The sequence below is a fragment of the Lolium rigidum genome, chromosome 1 (assembly GCF_022539505.1).
Source record: "Lolium rigidum isolate FL_2022 chromosome 1, APGP_CSIRO_Lrig_0.1, whole genome shotgun sequence".
NCBI classification, from domain to species: Eukaryota; Viridiplantae; Streptophyta; class Magnoliopsida; order Poales; family Poaceae; genus Lolium; species Lolium rigidum.
In genome coordinates this window covers 51,252,146-51,271,286 of record NC_061508.1, presented here as the reverse complement: position 1 = coordinate 51,271,286, position 19,141 = coordinate 51,252,146, and the positions used below count along the sequence as shown (strand labels likewise).

At 44.7% G+C, this 19,141-nt stretch overlaps 2 protein-coding genes across 5 annotated transcripts; one reads left to right on the top strand and one right to left on the bottom strand.

Annotated features, from left to right (window-relative positions):
* The first annotated feature begins 1,192 nt into the window (after positions 1–1,192).
* Positions 1,193–4,370, top strand: LOC124685335 (aspartyl protease family protein At5g10770-like). The gene is made up of 2 exons (XM_047219682.1): positions 1,193–1,352; positions 2,779–4,370. The coding sequence occupies exons 1-2, from the start codon at positions 1,241–1,243 to the stop codon at positions 4,056–4,058; spliced, it is 1,392 nt and encodes a 463-aa protein (XP_047075638.1). The 5' UTR covers positions 1,193–1,240; the 3' UTR covers positions 4,059–4,370.
* Positions 3,243–9,341, bottom strand: LOC124685336 (uncharacterized CRM domain-containing protein At3g25440, chloroplastic-like). 4 transcript variants are annotated; one of them, XR_006997397.1, is made up of 4 exons: positions 8,904–9,341; positions 8,401–8,805; positions 7,753–8,319; positions 3,243–5,012 (listed from the first exon to the last, which is right to left on the bottom strand). XR_006997397.1 is itself a non-coding variant. In XM_047219683.1 (3 exons), exons 1-3 carry the CDS (start codon positions 9,321–9,323, stop codon positions 8,128–8,130), a joined length of 1,017 nt encoding a protein of 338 aa, XP_047075639.1. In that variant the 5' UTR covers positions 9,324–9,341; the 3' UTR covers positions 7,343–8,127. The 4 variants fall into 4 exon arrangements, 1 of the variants encoding a protein (XP_047075639.1); XR_006997398.1 differs by having other exon boundaries at positions 3,243–4,972; XR_006997399.1 differs by having other exon boundaries at positions 3,243–4,711.
* Between the last annotated feature and the right edge of the window lie 9,800 nt (positions 9,342–19,141).

Here is a 19,141-nt window from a genome sequence, read left to right as displayed (position 1 = left end):
ATCCATGGGATTATCTCGAAAAGACACCACAGAGCACTTGGTCGTCCCATCGTGATCTTATGTCTCCCTCTGTCAATAAATAAGTGTATATTTAGTTTTAACATTTATCCACAAAAGAGTTCACTTCTCTCATTCCAATGCACATTAAAGTAGGAAAAAATTACTTCTCTCTTGGCACACGATGATAGAGGAGGGAAGAGAGTGGGATAGGTAGGTAGGAAGGGAAGGTCTCGGTTAGTTCATCCTCAATCTAAGAACCCCCGGCACCCTCCCCATGCAATTATCTAGTTATTCCCAACACGAAGGCAACACAGATCCGATGTGCAAGATGTAGAGTTGTTAGCCTCAGGGCGTCCTAAACCTGGGTACAAAAACTCTAGTGTTGTGTTTTTCTGTTCATCGAATTTGTGGGAAAGAAACCTCGGAGGCGCTCGATATCCCCATGCCAAACAAATAAAGAGGGTTTGCAATATCCCGATGTGTGTGTTTCCACACACGACACAACATAACGTTCAACCACATAAAGTTCATTGTAAGAGTCTTTGAGCGAAATGGTGAACGCAAAGGAGGTTTCAGGTGAGAAGAGAGGCGAGTTTAGGGAGCAAAAGAAAGATGGACTCTTGAAGAACAGTGGGGAGATCCAAGACGCCTAGGAAGAAAGTTCAGGACAGCCCTTACTTAGTATTTGGCCCAGTTACGTAAAAAAATTAGCCCAAAGTCCGTTGGAGATACCCTTATCTCCGTCCCAATGGCCAGCCCAACTTCTCTAAGGTCTAATTAGTTGCCATATCTGTGCAACTTGTATTAGCTGTACATTTATTTGAACGGAGCTGCCGAATCAAATTGGGCTGGCCAAACAATGGCAGAGCTCAATATTATGCATTTCAAATTTTCTTTGTCAGGAATACTATGCATCTGATTGAGAAGCTGAGACTTCAGAAGCTGCTCAACAGTACTGGCCCATAATTCAGTAGTAACTTCAGTCCCAATATCTTTACCGCACACACAATTTGTCTCCGTAAAGAAAGTAATCATTTGTCTGGGAGAAAACAACCTCAAATGAATCTAGTATGTTAAACCATCCGTGCTGATAGCTGCCGGGAAGATTCCCACGAACCACTCACTCCCACACACACACACACATATATATATACACACAAACACACTAAGAAGCTTATAAAAGGCACAAGAACCACCATACAGGCCTCAAGAGCTAGTAGAAGCTTTCAGCTGGCACATCATGGATTTGCTTGTTCATCTTCCTCTTCTTGCTTGCTCTCTCCTCCTCTTCCCTGTCACGATGACTGTCGGCCGGGAGATAGCTGCCGACGCCTGCGCCTCGCAAATTAGTGGTATTCACTTGGTACTCAGTATTACTAGCAATCAAATTACCTCTGTCCTCCAAGTTATGTCTTATATGCAAATTAGTAGTACTTCTGATCATTCGCTTGCTACAGTTTTCATCTTCACATACCTTGTTGCCGCGTAGTACAATTGTGTATAGTTAGAACTTCCGCAAAACCGTCCATGGTAAGCAGCAACGGTTTGTTCAATCACCTATTCTTATATATAATTAGATTAACCAGCTTCTTCGTGCGAAGAACAAAGTTGACTCAGTTGGTATGGGGTTAGTATTAGTTTGGACCTCAGATATCAACATAGCGATAGAAATAACCAAAAGAATCCGATAAACTGATAGTAAATTGTGCGTCACTTTACTTAGCTCCTCAGCTAGCAGAACAAGCGCAAAGAACTCTCAAGACAACCATTATCGGTATGTGGCCAAATACAGAGCAACTAAGCAGTGATTGATATATCTGTGACAAATAGACGTTTTGCGTGAACCATTCCAACTCTCCCCCACCCGCAGCTGTCAAGAAATCAATTCTAAGTTCGACGGGTTTCCTCTCGCGGCGGACTTGTGTGCGATAGAATCCAGCCAAATGTTGTACTAGTATAAAAGAGATGGAACCCAACTGGTAACCTGTCGATACGACGATACCTGATAAATAATCAGAATTCCACTAGGCCCAGTGTGCTCGTATACCATTTGATAAAGCATCACGGGGCCCTGAAAAACTCATCAGCCACATGATGTTAGGCAAGATTCTCCTCCTTGCTAATCTGATGACGAGCCCCAATCATCATATTCTAGATTCCACACACACCCCAAGGGATCGTGACTCTGTGCCAACTTATCCAAACACCAGCTGAAATAATCCGACGTCTCAGTCTTACGTACAGTCCGCTGATACCAAAAGAGTCAGGCCGGCTGCATGCACCACAACCAAGCAGAGTAGCAGATGGTGGCTTCGACACTGAATAATAATGCTTCTTCTCTTCTGGTGCTGCGTCCCTGTCACGTGGAACCAATCGACCGATGTCGCACCAGTCCCGCAATTCTGGGCACAATTATCAATGGCCGGCTCACGGCAAAGAGCTGCTAGTCAAGTGGTTAGCACATCGCTGGGACACTACTTCCTTCTGAAAAGCAAATTATTGTAGAGTTGTCAAGGTGGAGGGGCCAATCACAGGATTCCTTGTGAACATTACAAGAGCGGAGTTGGGCAAATAGTCCACTGAAAAATATGCTAGCATCTACAACATCAATCAAGTATATAAAGTACGAAAAATACGACGAAACAGGTGTGCTAACATGTACAAGAGTAGAGTTGGAAATTTTGAAAGACGTCTACAGTTTACCTCCTAATATCAGCGAAAGTGTTCCATTCTGCAGAAAGTGATGTTAGTAACCATACCTTGATTAATTCCGTGCAGGTTTCCAGCATCTGAACAGCACAGGGCTGCACCTGACGCTGCACCACCCGCAGAGCCCATGCTCGCCGGCGCCACTGCCCAAGGACCTCCCTTTCTCCGCGGTCATCGCCCACGACGCTGGGCGCCTTGCCCGCCTCACCACCAACAACCCCTCCCGCCGCCCAACATCCCTCCACCGTGGCAACAAGCCCGTCAGCAACCAAGTCGCTGACTCGCTCGCGGTCACCGTGCCGCTCACACCGGGCGCATCGGTCGGGGTGGGCAACTATGTGACCCGGCTGGGCCTTGGCACACCGACCACTTCCTACGCCATGGTCGTCGACACAGGGTCATCCCTCACGTGGCTCCAGTGCTCCCCCTGCGTCGTGTCATGCCACCGGCAGACCGGCCAGCTCTATGATCCGCAGGCGTCGAGCACCTACGCCTCCGTGCCATGCTCGTCAGCGCAGTGCAGCGAGCTCCAGGCCGCCACGTTTAACCCCTCCGCTTGCTCCAAATCTAACACCTGCATCTACCAGGCCAGCTACGGTGACGGTTCCTTCTCCATCGGCTACCTTAGCAAGGACACCGTCTCCCTTGGCGGCAGCAGCTTCCCCGGTTTCGTCTATGGCTGCGGCCAGGACAACGAAGGCCTCTTCGGCCAGTCCGCCGGGCTCATCGGCCTCGCCCGGAACAAGCTCTCTCTGCTTTACCAGCTCGCGCCGAGCATCGGCTCCTCGTTCTCCTACTGCCTCCCTACGTCGGCATCAGCTGGGTACCTGTCCATCGGGTCGTACAACCCAGGGCAGTATTTGTACACACCCATGGTCTCCAGCTCGCTTGACACCTCACTCTACTTCATCAACATCGCTGGGATGTCCGTTGGCGGCAACCCACTCGCTGTTTCTTCCTCGGAGTACAGCAGCCTGCCAACGATCATCGACTCTGGCACAGTGATCTCGCGGCTGCCTACGGCTGTATACACAGCACTGAGCAAAGCACTGGTCGCAGCCATGGGAGGAACGCCGCATGCCCCGGCCTACTCGATCCTGGATACGTGCTTCAAGGGCCAGGTCTCGAAGCTGCACTTGCCTACGGTGGATTTGGCCTTCGCTGGCGGAGCGACACTGAAGCTAAAGCCGGGGAACGTGCTCATCGACGTCGACGATTCAACAACGTGCTTGGCGTTCGCGGCCACCGACGACACAGCGATCATCGGGAACACGCAGCAGCAGACGTTCAGTGTCGTCTACGACGTCGCACAGTCCAGGATCGGCTTCACAGCCGGCGGCTGCAGCTGAAGAATTGGCGTGAAATCAGATTACGGCAAGCTTCTTGCAAATACAACAGTTACAACTACACAAAAGAAGATAAATACATAAGCTTTAGTGTGAAAGAAGAATGTTGCTCTAGCCTAAATGTTCATGCAAGTCACAAATGGAGGATAAATACGATGGTCATAAAGCAAGGGTGCATATCAAATGATATGCCAACCATAGGTAAACTGGACTGTTTGGTTTTCTTCTGTTCAGTACAACTGTACAAGTGCTTCAGTTATTGTAAATGACTGAATATGCAAAAGTAGTGAAATGTGCCTGAAGATTTGTGTTTTACTTATGATTGGTTAACTATGGTCTCGATTCATTCTGCATCTTTCCGCAATCATACGTTTTTCAAGAAAATGAGTAATCCGTACTGTAATACATAACAGAGGGAAACTAGGGTGTACAGGAAAGCAATACCTGATTTCAATTGGTTTGGATGCTGAAGCCTCTGAAAATTGGTACATGAGTTTCCGGTAGGCAAGACATGCCTGTAGGCATCAAAACTAGTACATTGGTTTCCGGTTGGCTTTTTCCTTAATACACAGTGCCATTCTCTTCTTCTGACAGAATTACCGGTGCTTGTACCATTTCACAGATAGTTTACACTGGTGGCACAAGGGCTTCAGGATCTGTTAATCTCTCACATGAAGAGCAATAAAAAATTAAGAAAAATATTGTGATCCAAGCAAATCATCCATTTGTGTGATCAAGAAATGCATTACATTTGACATAAGCAGTATGTCTTAATCATGGTTTGTGAATCAGCTCTTCAATGGACATATGTATAAGCAAGGTACATTTATTATCTCAGACTGTGTGTGGCAAATGCTTTTGAAAGCTAGCTACACATATTATCTCCGTTGGAACACTACCATGTCTCCAAGTCTTCTCTGTAAGGGTACAGCCAATGTCAGGCAGTAGACTATGCACCTTCATAAAAAAGAGCAGCTTAAAATTATAACTGAGCTTATGCATGCAGTTTCAGTTCTACTAGGCACGAGGAGGAAGAGGTTAGCCTTGATGGGCAGGTGGTACCGGAGAGAGACACTTTTCGATATTTGGGGTCCATGTTGCAGAAGGATGGCGATATCGATGAAGATGTGGGCCACCGAATCAAGGCTGGTTGGATGAAGTGGCGCCAAGCTTCTGGCGTACTCTGTGACAAGAGAGTGCCACAAAAGCTAAAAGGCAGGTTTTATAGGACAGCTATCCGACCTGCGATGTTGTATGGCGCGGAGTGTTGGCCAACGAAGAGACGACATATCCAACAGTTAAGTGTAGCAGAGATGCGCATGTTGAGATGGATATGTGGCCACACAAGAAAGGATCGGGTACGGAATGACGATATATGGGAGAGAGTTGGGGTAGCACCGATTGAAGAGAAGCTGGTCCAACATCGTCTCAGATGGTTTGGACATATCCAACGGAGGCCTCCGGAAGCGCCAGTGCATAGCGGACGGATAAAGCGTGCTGAGAATGTTAAGAGGGGTCGTGGTAGACCAAACTTGACATGGGAGGAGTCCGTTAAGAGAGACCTGAAGGTTTGGAATATCGACAAAGATTTAGCCATGGACAGGGGTGCGTGGAAGTTAGCTATCCACGTTCCGGAACCATGACTTGGCTTCGAGATCTTATGGGTTTCAACTCTAGCCTACCCCAACTTGTTTGGGACTGAAAGGCTTGGTTGTTGTTGTTGTTGTTATGCATGCATGTTATTTATGGATTATACCAACAAAGAGTATATATCTTGTTATTATTTGGTAATGGCACAAAAACACACAAGGGAAAATTCAGAGGTCTCCCACGAAAATGACATGGTCCTTCAAAATTTAAAGGGTGTTCCTATCGTGCGATTCTGGTGATGCAAAATGCTGCACGATGACCAATTCTACATGATTAGTAGTTGCTTTCCATACTTGATGGATCTAAATGATTTTAGCTGATGCAATCCATCATTTGGACTAGAACCAACAATTAGCACTAGGAATCCTTTCGAGTCAGTTGGGAAGGCATCAACTTCAAGTAGGCCTCTGGTAAAGTTCATAAGCCATTCAGTGTGAATGGGTGAGGTCTAACGTAGAATGTGCGGTCAGCATACACCCCCAGCAAACTGAAAGGGACCATGGCAGTTGCATGTGGGGCTGTGGGGTAGTGGGCTAGTCTAGTGGCAGTGGTGTTCAAGATATCCTAATGGCTTTGGGGTTAGCTTTGTTTTGGAGTTGGCTCAGATATGAAAGGGTTCTTCAACACTGACAGGCGAATTATGGAAGGGGTACCCACCTAGAAACGACTACCTCTGTTCCAAAATATAAGACATTTTGGTAGGCTAATTTGGCCTACCAAAACATCTTATATTTAGAAATGGAGGCAGTAATGTTTACATGAATAATTTATGACATCATTCAATTTCTTATCATTTGATTGCTTCCATGCCGTTAGATTAGCTGGTGAAAGCTGCAGGAAATCAAAACTCCAAGAGCAACAAGCATGTTCCCTAACAAAACATGTTAGCCAGTCCGTGTATCAATTTCTGATGTTGCCAAGTAAACATTAAACATATCAATTCCGATAGTTATGAGATTTATGACACAAGCCCGCAAATCTTTCAACAGATTTCTCATACCCAAACCAATGTAGTGTACACGGCTCATGTTCAGAGCAAACTTTGAAAGAGGCAACATTGCACAGACCCACCTGTACCACGAGTTGGATGAACCGCGTTTCTGGTAACTCATTATTAGTTTCCAGTTGAGTAGTGTCAAGTTAGGAAGTCAAACACAATTTCCCATCCATCTTGGGCACATAAGTTGGTAGTTCCTTAGGCTGGTTATGACACTACTTATGCCATGAGATCAATCGAGCTGTGTTAACTTGTTGTCATGTATTGCTCTCTGTTCACCAGAAGTATCTACGCTATTTAATTGTTGCTCACATTTACTTTGATGCTACATGAATATCATATATCCTGAATTCAAGGAAAAAATTGTTGTCACACACTTTTAGTGACTTGACAACGTTATTTGCCAATCCGAGATGAGTGGTGTAATTGGCTCATTTCCAAAAGGTATGTGCTATTGGAAATGCCTACCATTTATTCCGAAATTAATTTTATGTTGGGAATGAAAGAAGACTGTGACCTGTCCACAGTGATGCATTGTACCAACTACAGGCTGCAAGGCCATGGTAGCCAGTATGTTCTATTGTTGTTAGCGGTATTCCAATACGTTTTTCCTCTCAAACATGAGCTTTCAGTGTTACTTGTGCATTTTTATTTTATGTTTCAACTTCTTCATTTAGGGATTGTATCATTTGTTCCTGCAGGTAGCTAGTCGGCTGATAAGCAATCTAGCATGAGTTCAACTAGATTGTCGCCATGTAACTTTTGTAGGATTTTTGGACATCAGGGCCAGCACATTCAGGACTGCCGTAAGGAAAACAATAAGTAGTCCAAACTGTATCTGGTGAGTAAAAGGTATCCAATATATGTAAAAAAAAAATATCTACCATATAATCATGGTTTGCGGCTTTGCGCAGTTGAAAGAATCTTGAGGACTAGAATATTACTTTATATTAGTAACTAATAATAATCTTACAATACTACATTTCGATCTAAAAGCATCCAAATTCCTATGTTACTATGATCTAATTCATGGAGAGCTAGGAAGCTTACATGTTTCCATTTGAGCAGATCCTTCTCCAAAAGACACCCAAGTTGATTTTCACTACTGATGATCCAAGGAAGCTCATTTCTGATGAAAGCTGCAAACACAACTCATCTCGCCCGACAAGCATCCAAAGCTCATGTTGCGTCGAAATGCTGCTGACTCTGAACTTCAGTATCTCTCAGTGCAACTCTTAGAGCTCAGTCCATGACAGGTGGGGTACACTGCTAGAGAAGACGGAATGATTGCCACACCCTGTCTACCAAAAATTTGGGAAAGTGTGATGGCAAACCAGATGCACTCAGATTTAGGGCAGCTAGATCATATCAAATCTCCATTGTGAAAGGATCTGCGCCGAGGTGCCAATTGATCAAGAAGACGATTCATTCAGTATCTGAGCTAGATGTGAGATCATCACCATCAGTGTCTTCGTTACTGATCTCCTCAGCAATAGCCCCCTCACGCTTCTTAAATAACTCAACATGCTTCTGGTAATCTTCAAGCTCCTTCTCCAGCTGCTCGATAAATTTACTGGTATGTTCAAGAGATTGTTCAAACCTATATTTCTCCAAGGCCTATGGAGTACAGAGAAACAATGCCAGTCAGCTTAACCTATTAAAAGATATGGCAAAATTGGCCTCGATAGTGATGATTACCTTCTGCTTGGACAGAGTATCAGGAGGCAACATAACTTTCGGTTGCACATAATTTTTCCCACGATAGAATATAATCGTATTATCTGGTTTAATATCTATGACAGTCCCCTTGCTGAGCCTGGCCAGCTCCTCGGCGTACTCGTACACCTGGCCAGGCCGGCAGGGCTTACAAACCACCTTCATGGTCTCGTGCCTCTTCCAGTGGAGGTGCATGTTGAGGACCACGCCGCCAAACACCCCTCGCCTCCCGACGGGGACGTAGTTCTTTTTCTTCTCCCCGGTTCGTTTGAGGTAAAACTTCTCCTCCTCGGTCAGAATCTCGGGGTCGTGGACCGGCGCCGGACCCCTCCAGGGCGCCTCGTACTTCCGGAGCTTCTCGATCAGCCACTCCTCTTTCCTCTTAGCCTGGATCGGATCCACATTGAGAATAACAAATTGAGAATGTAGCATTTCAGCATTTCTCTCCAATCAAACTGAAGAATGTTGAGGATGAAGAGGGAAACCTTGTCGAGCTTGTATCTGATCCGGACCTCGGGGTTAGGCGACTTCATCTTCTTCTTGGCCTTGAGGCGGAACCACTTGAGCTGGTTCACCTTGGACTTCTTCGACATCTTCTGCTTCTTCTTCCCCTGCGGTTGCGTCGTGCGCGGTTCGTCTCCGACCGAGAAGCGCGCGAAGCCGCCGTCCGTGTCCAGCGTCACCGCCGTGCTCCCGTGCCTCGCCGGGGACTGTCTCCGCGCAGCTGTCGCGAATCCAGCAGCAGCACGGGAACGCTCGAGCAGTGCGCCGAGGCGTGGGGAACTGATGGCGATTGGACCGTCGAGAGGAGGCGAGGCGACGAACCGTAGGGAGCGTAGACCTGCGGCGGCGGGTTGCAGAGCCCTTCGGCGGCGAAGGAGCAGCCGGGGCAGGATGGACGCCATCGCGACGGCGCCGGAGGAATGGGGGCGGCGCTCAACTCCGGCCGCCGGAGACGTGTACGGGTTTTTGGCAGGCGGACTGAGTCTGTTCCTCAGTTTGGCTGGGCTACCGGGCCGTTACGTCGCCGAAGGAAACCGGTGACGGCCCAGTGGCAATCTCTAAAGAGATCTAAGCTCCCACCCTTGGGAGCACTCCTGGTCGATCGAGGGGTCGTTTTCGCGGGCCCCGCATGTAGAGATAATGCGTCGCTTTCTCACGTTTCGACTGGTCGTGTGCAAGGCGGCCGCTCGGTCAGGCGGTTCACTTGGATACCGCCTCCAGGCAAGGGATATTCTCCGTGCGTGCCCATCCCCTCCCCTCTCCACCACGTTCTCAGCCCCGCCTGGTCGCCTCCCTCTGTTGCCGAATTCCTTTGACCTGACGCCATCCATGCCGCAGTCACCGTTCTCCTCTCCCCGTCGAACTTGCGTGCCTAATCTGATGTCCCCATCGCGTGTGATGCACGGCCGCTGTCAACTCCCTCCGTTCCCTACCACATCTCCGGCGATCCGACCGACCAGTTGTGAAGAAACGGGGTTGCACCGGCCTCTCTCCGCTCCCGTCATCTCACTCCGGTAGCCGATCATGCCGGCCGCATCCACCATCTTCGTCGCGTCGGCCGTCCGGTAGATGGGGATGAAAGCTCCTCTCCGTCGATGGTGCTGCAACCATGTCCACCTCCACCGCCGGAAACAAAGCAGCCATCCTTCCTTGATCCCCTACCCTGTCTATCACTTCAACCTGGTATGGAAAAATCAGCAGTTCGTGTTTTTTGATTCTACAAGATCTTCTCGCCTCCGGTTTCAGTTCTTCTTCAACCATGTCTTTGAGTCTTTCTCTATACATGTTAGGAGTTTAACTTATTTATTTCTAATGTATATAGTGACTGAACAGCTGAATAGAGATTTTAGTAATACATTATGCGAATTTGGTTGTCTGTATGGCAATATTTATGTGTCCATCTAGAATCTTGCTCTATGCCTTCGTATTACTGAAACTGCTCCATGCCTCAATCAGACTGTATAGTATCCAGTGTGAGCAGGTGTAGTTGTCGCCATCCGTCTAGACTCTAAATACCTTTTGCAAACTGTCGACAAGAGTGCATCTTTAATGTTCAACAAACAATGATTCTAGATTGATAGATTTAGCAGAAAAAACTTTACTTTGTCTTGTTGTTTTTTTTATTTTCTTCAGACAATGGTTGTGGCCGGGCATGGACATGCAATGCTTCAAACATTCAGTTTTTTATTTCTGCAAAAGATTTGAAGCTCCATGTTTCCCAACTGATGTTTAGTGTTCTCCGATCTTGATTGCAGGAGAACAAATGGCATATTCACTCACGGTGTACATATTTTATGGGAGGAATAAAGAGGAAACTTTCGGTTGAGACTCAAGTGTTGCATTATGTTCAATCAGATTTACATGTTATGTTATGCTGACCTGCTAATTCTGAAAACTTCACTTTTGTTGTTGTAAACAGAAGCTTGTGATACCCATGTTCTGAATAATAGTATATGTGCATTAATTACACATTAGGACCTTATTCCAAACACTCTCGGCCTGTTTTGATTATTATCAGTCACACTGGTCTGTCTGTTTTTCCCAGGATCTTCCAAAGAGGAGAAAAAGAATGGGTGTTTTCTTCCATACCCGGTACCCGCCTTTTCGATATCCTGAAGTTATTGAGTACCTCAATTAGTGTTGGGTGAACTAGAATTGCTTTCTCTTCTCGCAACCTCTCCCTTTGGTGCACTATTAGAATTCTCATTTAGATTTTGTACTTAGGTACCCTACCATGAATTTGACCTTTGAACCTTACTCTTAATTATGTTTCTGTAACAACGACAATCAAGTCTATCTTATGTTGCTATCAAGGTAATTACTTACTATACCAAGTTGCACCCAAACTGCAAATTTGGTACGTACTGTAGCTTAAAAGTTTGGTGTAGTCAGCCGTTATGCCATCAAGCTGGATGCCAATATTGAACCACTACAAGTAACAACAGATTTGTGGTTGGATAAATAAATCTGCAGGTCGTGCTCCATTAGATTCGTTGTTGGTCAGCATTGCTCCACCTCTGAACATCAACTCTGTAAGCTAATGAGTGTTGTCAGGATAACAATTCTATTGGTTGTCCACAAAGTGTGTCTTAAGTTTTTATCTCTATTTTTATTTTGTTGATTTTTTCCTTTCTCGAAACTCATCTCAATAAAAAACCATACATACAATAAAAGTAAAACTGTTTTATCCACATGTCTAGGATTGTGAGATCAGTGGATGTACTGTTATAGGTGCTATTGGGAAGCTCAGGCGGAACCCAACATTGCTGGTCTGCTCTTCCTGGTACCCCGAGCTATTCATTTGGAACTGCTATGACCTCTTGCCACACCGTGTTGGTCATCACTTCCATTGTATGCGGGTCATCTTGCTCAAGCATCCTTGCTGCATTGGTATGGTGTTTTCAAGACATGGAACTTTCCGACAATGCCATTTTCTTTTACTGTATTTCTCATGAGACTATTACGGGTGCTTACAAATTTTCGTCTTGCTGATATATACTCACGCGTGCTCTCATTGCTGGTAGATTTCCAAATCACTGATTAAAATTCAGATCCTTGTGAGTTCCTAAACTGAAAATCCATGTTAAAACAGTGCCACGTGTTGTTACACTTCTTCGAATTGATATGCTTCCTGCAGCAAGTAGGATGAAAATTGGCCAGGTTGATGCATACATGGTCATACTGAACATCTGCTGTTGTGTAATTCTTCTCGTGGGTAGAGAGAGTAAAATTTGAATAATTCAGTGGTGTATTTGAAATAAGTGGAAGAAGTGTTACATCACAAAACCACTAATAGGGAGGTAATTATGTTGAGTATTTGGCATGTAGAAAAATATAGCAGTTCAATCTAATTATTCCGTGCTCTTGTTATCTTTCAGGACATCTGTAGTGACAAGTAGCTACTGTCAACATTAATTGTGTTGATATAGTACTGTGTGCATTCTTGTTTGACATATCTGAGGCCAAAGAGGAGGATGTACATGCTGATGTTGCTTGCATAGATGCAGTGCTACAAATCATCACCATCCTCCCAATTTTTTTATATATTTGGAAGTAGAATCATTGGTTATGTGCTTGCATTTACATTGTTCTCCTTATTGAAGAATTGCTTGAGTAGTTATGAATCTACATGGTCTCTTGAAACAATCAATAATCCTAAATAGCTGGATTATAAGAGATACATTGTGACCAAGATCATTCTTATTCGGTCAAATGATACCATCATGTATCTATTTTTTTTTAACTTGGGGGTTGCTTCTACAAATATGTTTATTTATCATTCTGGTGAGATAAAATTGTATTATTCCGTTCCTAATTTATGTTAATGCTTCCCTTGCTGGTCAGTATTTCTGATTTGCTCGAAGTTGTTGACGGCCATCTTCATATATTTGTTGCACACTCAAGAATATGTTTGTTTGTGAGGCCACAACCACCTTTTATGAATATCCGAGTTCCTGGATGATATAAAATGTAGTTGGGGTGTCCCCAATGAAAATATTTGCGGTGGACATACTTCACCATTTGTGTTCCTTGTGGCCGTCCGATTCAGGATAAGCAAAAACCTGTTGTGTAGTGTGCCAAGTATTGACTATTGCTTTAGAGAAGCATTGCCTACTTAACATGTGTAAGTTCTCTTAGTATGTGGCGTGCAGTTCTGGACTAAAGTCATTCCAAATAATTGTATGTCTTACCCTCTCCACAATTCAAATTGCTACTTCTTTCTATTTGTTTCTACTAAGAATTTGAGGTTCACTTAGAATTTCTTATACAAGGCCGTCATCAGTTCTATTATCATATTTTTTAAATGATGGATAAATAATTGTCTTTGATATGAGGACGGCGCTGCAAAGCGCGCAGGGTCCATCTAGTATTTAGCTATAGCCGCGTTTCCGGTGAATCCTTAGAGCATCTCCGCTCGAGCTTCCTATTCATTCGGCGTTCCCATGTCAAATTCAATCTCGAGGGTGCCGGCGGGCGCTCAAAAATTTGGTGGGCTAAACCTGTCAGCGGCACAATGTTAAATTTTCCTCCAAAATCAATTTACTTACCTCCATTTTCCACCATGTCACATATATCGTTTCCCACCCCGCCAACAACTCCCGTCATTTCCCTCGCCTAGCCGAGACACTGTTGCGACGCCCATGGCGTCGAAAAAGTATGTTGCTCCCCGAGAGGCGGTGGACGGGTCCCCCGAAGAAGAAGGGAAAGCCCGAAAAAGAGCGGCTGGAGGGAATGACCAACACCAAGTGGGTCTTCGACCTCCAGCGCCGGCAGGTGGACAAAGCCAGCCACCGGCGGAGGGAGCTGAAGACAAGGGAGCGAAAGGCGTTGGCGGCAGGTAGCCAGGATGCATAGGGCCGCAACCATGTTGGGGATGGGGGCGCCACCTCCCCAATATGTGTCCACCACGCGGGGGAGTCAAGGTAGCATCTTGTCGCCCTCGCCATCAAGCGCGTCGTCGGCGCCAGGGCCGGTGTTCCAAGAAAGCCAAGCTAACAACACGCGGCACCTCTCTCATTTCTAGCCGGGTTACCAAGATTTCGACCCGTTCAACGGTTTCAACCCAAATACCCTCACCGTCGGTGACCTTAACATTGTCTTCGATGGCTCGCCTGAGCTCCACCGAGTGCACATCAGCGATACTGTGCCTCCTCAGCACGGCTTCCCACAGTTCGCCGCAAGCAGCAGCAGCCACGGAGCTAGGAATCCCCCCCCGAGATTAGGTAACTACGCCCCCTTCCCCCCCCCCCCCCAGAAAAAACAAGGCCATGCGTCAGATTCATTATGGGGCAGGGGCAACCGGAGATGCTCTTCTTATACACCGGGATTGTGTCGCATACCTCTTTAACACTACCGATGTTATAGTAGGCCTGGCCCAATAACGGAGATGTTTTCATTGTTTCCTCCTCTTCTCATTTTTGGTCGATTTTTTCTGATGGTTTTCTGTTTTTTGTGGCGGTTTTCTCCCGGTTTAACGCTTTTATTGTTCGAGTTTAGGTTTTCATTCAGTTTTCCACCAACCATTGTTTTTCTCTTTGGATTTTAATCACTCGGTTTTCAGTTCATGACTTGTTTTTCTTTATCTTTTTTTGCTGTTATTTTTTTCTTTATCTTTTTTAAATGTTTAGATTTCAAAAATGTTTTAGATTTTTTTTGAATTTTCCTATTTAAAATTATTTTTTTATTAAACAAATATTTCGAATTAGAAAATATTTAGAATTGGAAAGTCTCTAGATTTGAAGAAAATGTTCATATTATAAAAAGTGTTTAGTTTTTAAAAATATTTCAGATTAAAAAATCATTTTTTAAAACGTTCAACTTTTTCAAAATATCCAGTTTTAAAAAATGTTTTAATTAAAAAAGTATTTTAGATTGGAAAATTGTTTAGAATTGGAGAATATTCAACTTTTGAAAAGTGTCCAGATTTGAAGAAACTGTTCATTTTTTCAAATATGTTCATATTTTGAAAATTATATAATCTTCAAAAAAATGGCGAACTATTGGAAAAATCATAATTTTGGAATATGTTTAGAGTGTGAAAAATATGCAAATTTTTAAAATATTCAGATTTAGAAAACAAAAAAGGGAAAAATAAAAAAAGGAAAATCGGATCCTCTATGTGTGATGTAAAAAAAAGGAAAATCAGATCCACTGGAAAAAAATGTTAGAGGTAAAGGAAGTGGACTAAAATTTCCAACTAACATACCGGAAAATGGCTAACGGAAAAATTGTGTACTGTAGTTTTTTTTTTTTGCTAAAGGACACTGGCATTAAAAGAAACATCGAACAGTACAAAGCAGCCCAAGAAAACCGAAAATTACAACGATATCCTTGAGAAGCCCTTCATCTTCAACCTCTAGACCGTGTCGACGGCGCGCCGCCGCAGCCGCTCCTCCCTGAGTCGGCCTAACGTTGTTGGTTGCGGACGGGAAATCGCCGAACGGGTCGAAAAGACCATGTCCATCCCGGAAACGAAGAAGTAGGATGAACTGTCGATGAAGCTCCTTGATGATCCGAAGGTCCCCACAGCCAGACGAAATCCTTAAAGACAACACCACACCCACAAGCTTCTCGACGTCGTCGTCAAGATGGGTTATAGCCGGGGAAACACTACAAAGGAAAACCCTTTTTTTGACAAATCACTTTCGTCATGTGAAGGCCAATTTTCGTCAAGGATTACTTCGCGGTGACGAAATTTGATCGTCATGGGGTTCGTCAAGGAAGCTCCGTCATAAAATATCGGGGGTGACGGTATGCATTTTTTCGTCAACGTCAAATGTTTGATGGTGACGACCTGCAAATTCGTCAACATCGAAGGTTGATTGTTGACAGACAGGTTTGTCACAAAAAATTGCAACTTTCGTCAATATCTAAATCTTGGGAAGTTTCTGATTGGTCCAAAAAAAGCATACGTGGCCTTACATGTGGGTCCCATTTGGCTTCTGACAACATGAGTCCGACGGCGCTGACGTGGATATCTATCATGTGGGACCGCCATGGTGCTGACTGGTGGGACCCACAAAATATTATGACAAGGTGGACCCACAATATTCTGACCGGTGGGATCCACAAAATTCAGACAAGTGGGACCAGGTTGTTGCCGACATATGGGTCCCAATAATGTCGATCGGTGGGACCCACAAATTCTGACAAGTGGGACCAGAAGTTGGTGCCACGTGGTTTCATTTAATAGTGACGTTGTGACATTTTCCGTCACCTTTTGAATTTGACAAAATTTGAGAGCATTTGAATTATTTGCGAAATTTGGGAAACAAAAAAAACTGGCGAAATATATAAAAATAGACAATAAATATCATACATAAATGGTGGCACAAGAAGTATATATATGTCTCTCACAGATCGAAAGATTCATAAGAAAAATTACAATTGGAACACAAAGAAATTAAAAGACCTATGATTAATAATGTTAGGACGGTGGTGCAATAGATTAGTTGCCCTGGGATTCAGACATGGATGGTGGCTGGGATGTCCTCAAGAGAAAATTAAGCACGACATCCATTTCTCTCTGCCTCTTTTCATAAGCCAGAGTCTTTTCTTCTTGGTCTTTCTTCACAGCTTCAAGTTCTTCCTGCTGCTTCTTCCCGATCTCTTCAAATTTTTGATCTTGTTCTTGCGGTCTTGCTCGCATCTCACCGTGGTACCTTTTAGCTGCTCGTATGGAGTTCTCGCTCTTGATCTGTCAGTCTTTGTTGTAGCTCTCAGATGCGTGTAGCTGAGACAGAAGACTTCCTGGAGCTTGTTGCGACGCCCAATCTTGGTAGGAATGTGCCGTTGCAGGTGGTGGATGGGCTTTTCTCGCTCAGAACTAGCTGAACAATTTGCAAATCAGTCAAATCTGGTTCATCTTCATTGCGCGGCGCCGCTTTTTTTGCCACCATTTTATCCTGCATAAAGATTACAATCATTGCATGGACAACATACAAAACTGGAATATATTATATTGTGCTAATATGAAATATTTCTTACATATGTACTTTTTGCTTCAGCACTCATAATGTTATCCTTGTTAGTGTGTGTGATTCTAAAAAATTCAATTGGAGAGGTTTCTTCTTCATGCTGCTTAGCCTTCTGCTTGAAAAAATGTAGAATGCACATTACCATTGTACACTGTGTATGACAGAAGTATGAACTGTATGGGGAAATTCAGAACACTTACTACATGTTCCCAGTGAGCAACATAGCTTCGAGATCCAGTGGTATGGAACTGTTTCACAGATTCTCTGTTCTTTCCATTTTTACACACACTCCCTATGTTCAGTACATGCATTTTATTTATCCAGATCAGAGAAATGTAAGAATTCCAGTAGCTGTTATTGAAAGGAATAACGTTTATGTACCTGGTACTTCTCATCAAACCATCTCTTCACCAGTTCTTTCCAGCTTTTCTCTTCTACATGATCTGGCTTCTTCAGATATGCTTGCTCCACTGTGAGATTTTTAATTTTGGGCCAATACTCCTTTTTAAGCCTATATCGGAACTCGCCGAATACTAACTTGCAAGCATATCGGTGCACACATCTTGAGCCACCTCATCATTTTTTGTCCATAGTAAACTTTCCCCGCAAAATAGTGATGCATTAATCGATAGATTATTAGATAGTTGATCATGTAGCATACTAATTAGGTTAAACCAAGATTGTACAGGACTCACCGCTATCGTATTTATAGCATGAGGAATGACATGCTTGAGAGTTTCATCTTTCTTGTACTCGTGTCCAAGTGTGTTGCAAGCGGCATTTTGGCACGGATGTGAATACCAACCTCACTCGCTCAGCTTTGCTGACTGGATATAATCCTTGGGTCTCCTGACACCAGCAGTGAAGTCAATTTGCATCTTATTGCCACCATTTCTTCTTGTGTACTCATGTAGTCCATGGCCCATGGTAGGTCTGCGTCCACCTCTCTTTCTCTTAGTACCGCCAGATGTTGTCAATGTCTCTGAAATAAGAGAGATGAAATGATTCTCTTTTATATGAAAATATGCGGTACGAGTGTTTAGTTTTTACAAACTTTCATACCTTGCCGCTGAAAGTTTACAATTTGATTGTCCTCGGGAGATGAGTTGCTGCCTCCAGATGTCATGATCTGGTTAGGTGAGGGTGCTCCTTCAGTGTTCTGACCAGCAGTGGCCGTCGGCTCATCAGATGACCCAGCTTCAGGTTCAGTTGTTGCCATTGATCTTGTTGCAATGTTGTTGCGGTCAGAAACCCACCGGCGAGCAGCGACGGGCAACACAGTAGAGCCGGGAGGCTCCCAGGACTGCGGCTGGCCCTGGTCCCTCGAGCGACGGCCCGCAAAGCCTCGGCACGCACGTCCGATGCTGGTGCAATGGCGTGCCACCCGACCTATACCCGGTCGAGAAGGTGATGGATTTTCTTCGCTTAGTTTCCTGCATGGCATACACGTAAACATTAAATACGAGCCTCGATCGGCTCTCAGGTTGTCATGTGAATCGGCTCAGGGAGCCGATCCACCCATGATTCGTATGAGGTATACGATCACATGGTGGTCCTGCTTGATCAAAATAGAGCTAAAACGACCTACGATGATTTAGGGTTTTCACCACATAATCGGAACATCCTACGCGTGATTGAGCCTGGCAGCCACGCACGGTGATAATAAACCGACCCTAGACAAGGCCTAAAAACCAACATGAAGTCGATCCCCGGAACATCTTATCTAGGGCTAGCAAACTACACCCTACGTGCCACTGGATCCTTCAACCCGTTTGCAAGGCCTAACTATGCAGATATTAAACTAATCCTTGAAGAACAAGGAGCAATCATAACGGATCGGTGAAAGGACACGGATGTCGCCTAGAGGGGGGGGTGAATAGGCGATTTAAAACTTTTACGAGATGGGCTTAACAAATGCGGAATAAAACTAGCGTTTACTTTGTCAAGCCCAAAGCCTATATACTATTGTTCACCTATGTGCACCAACAACTTATTCTAAGCAATGGTTCACCTATGTGCACCAACAACTTATGCTAAGCAATACAAGCAAGTATGTGATAGCAAGATATATATAACTTCAAGCACGATGGCTATCACAAGGTAAAGTGCATAAGTAAAGAGCTCGGGTATAGAGATAACCGAGGCACGCGGGAGACGATGATTTATCCCGGAGTTCACACTCTTGCGAGTGCTAATCTCCGGTGGAGAGGTGCGGTTGCTTAGTGCTCCCGAACGCCACAAGA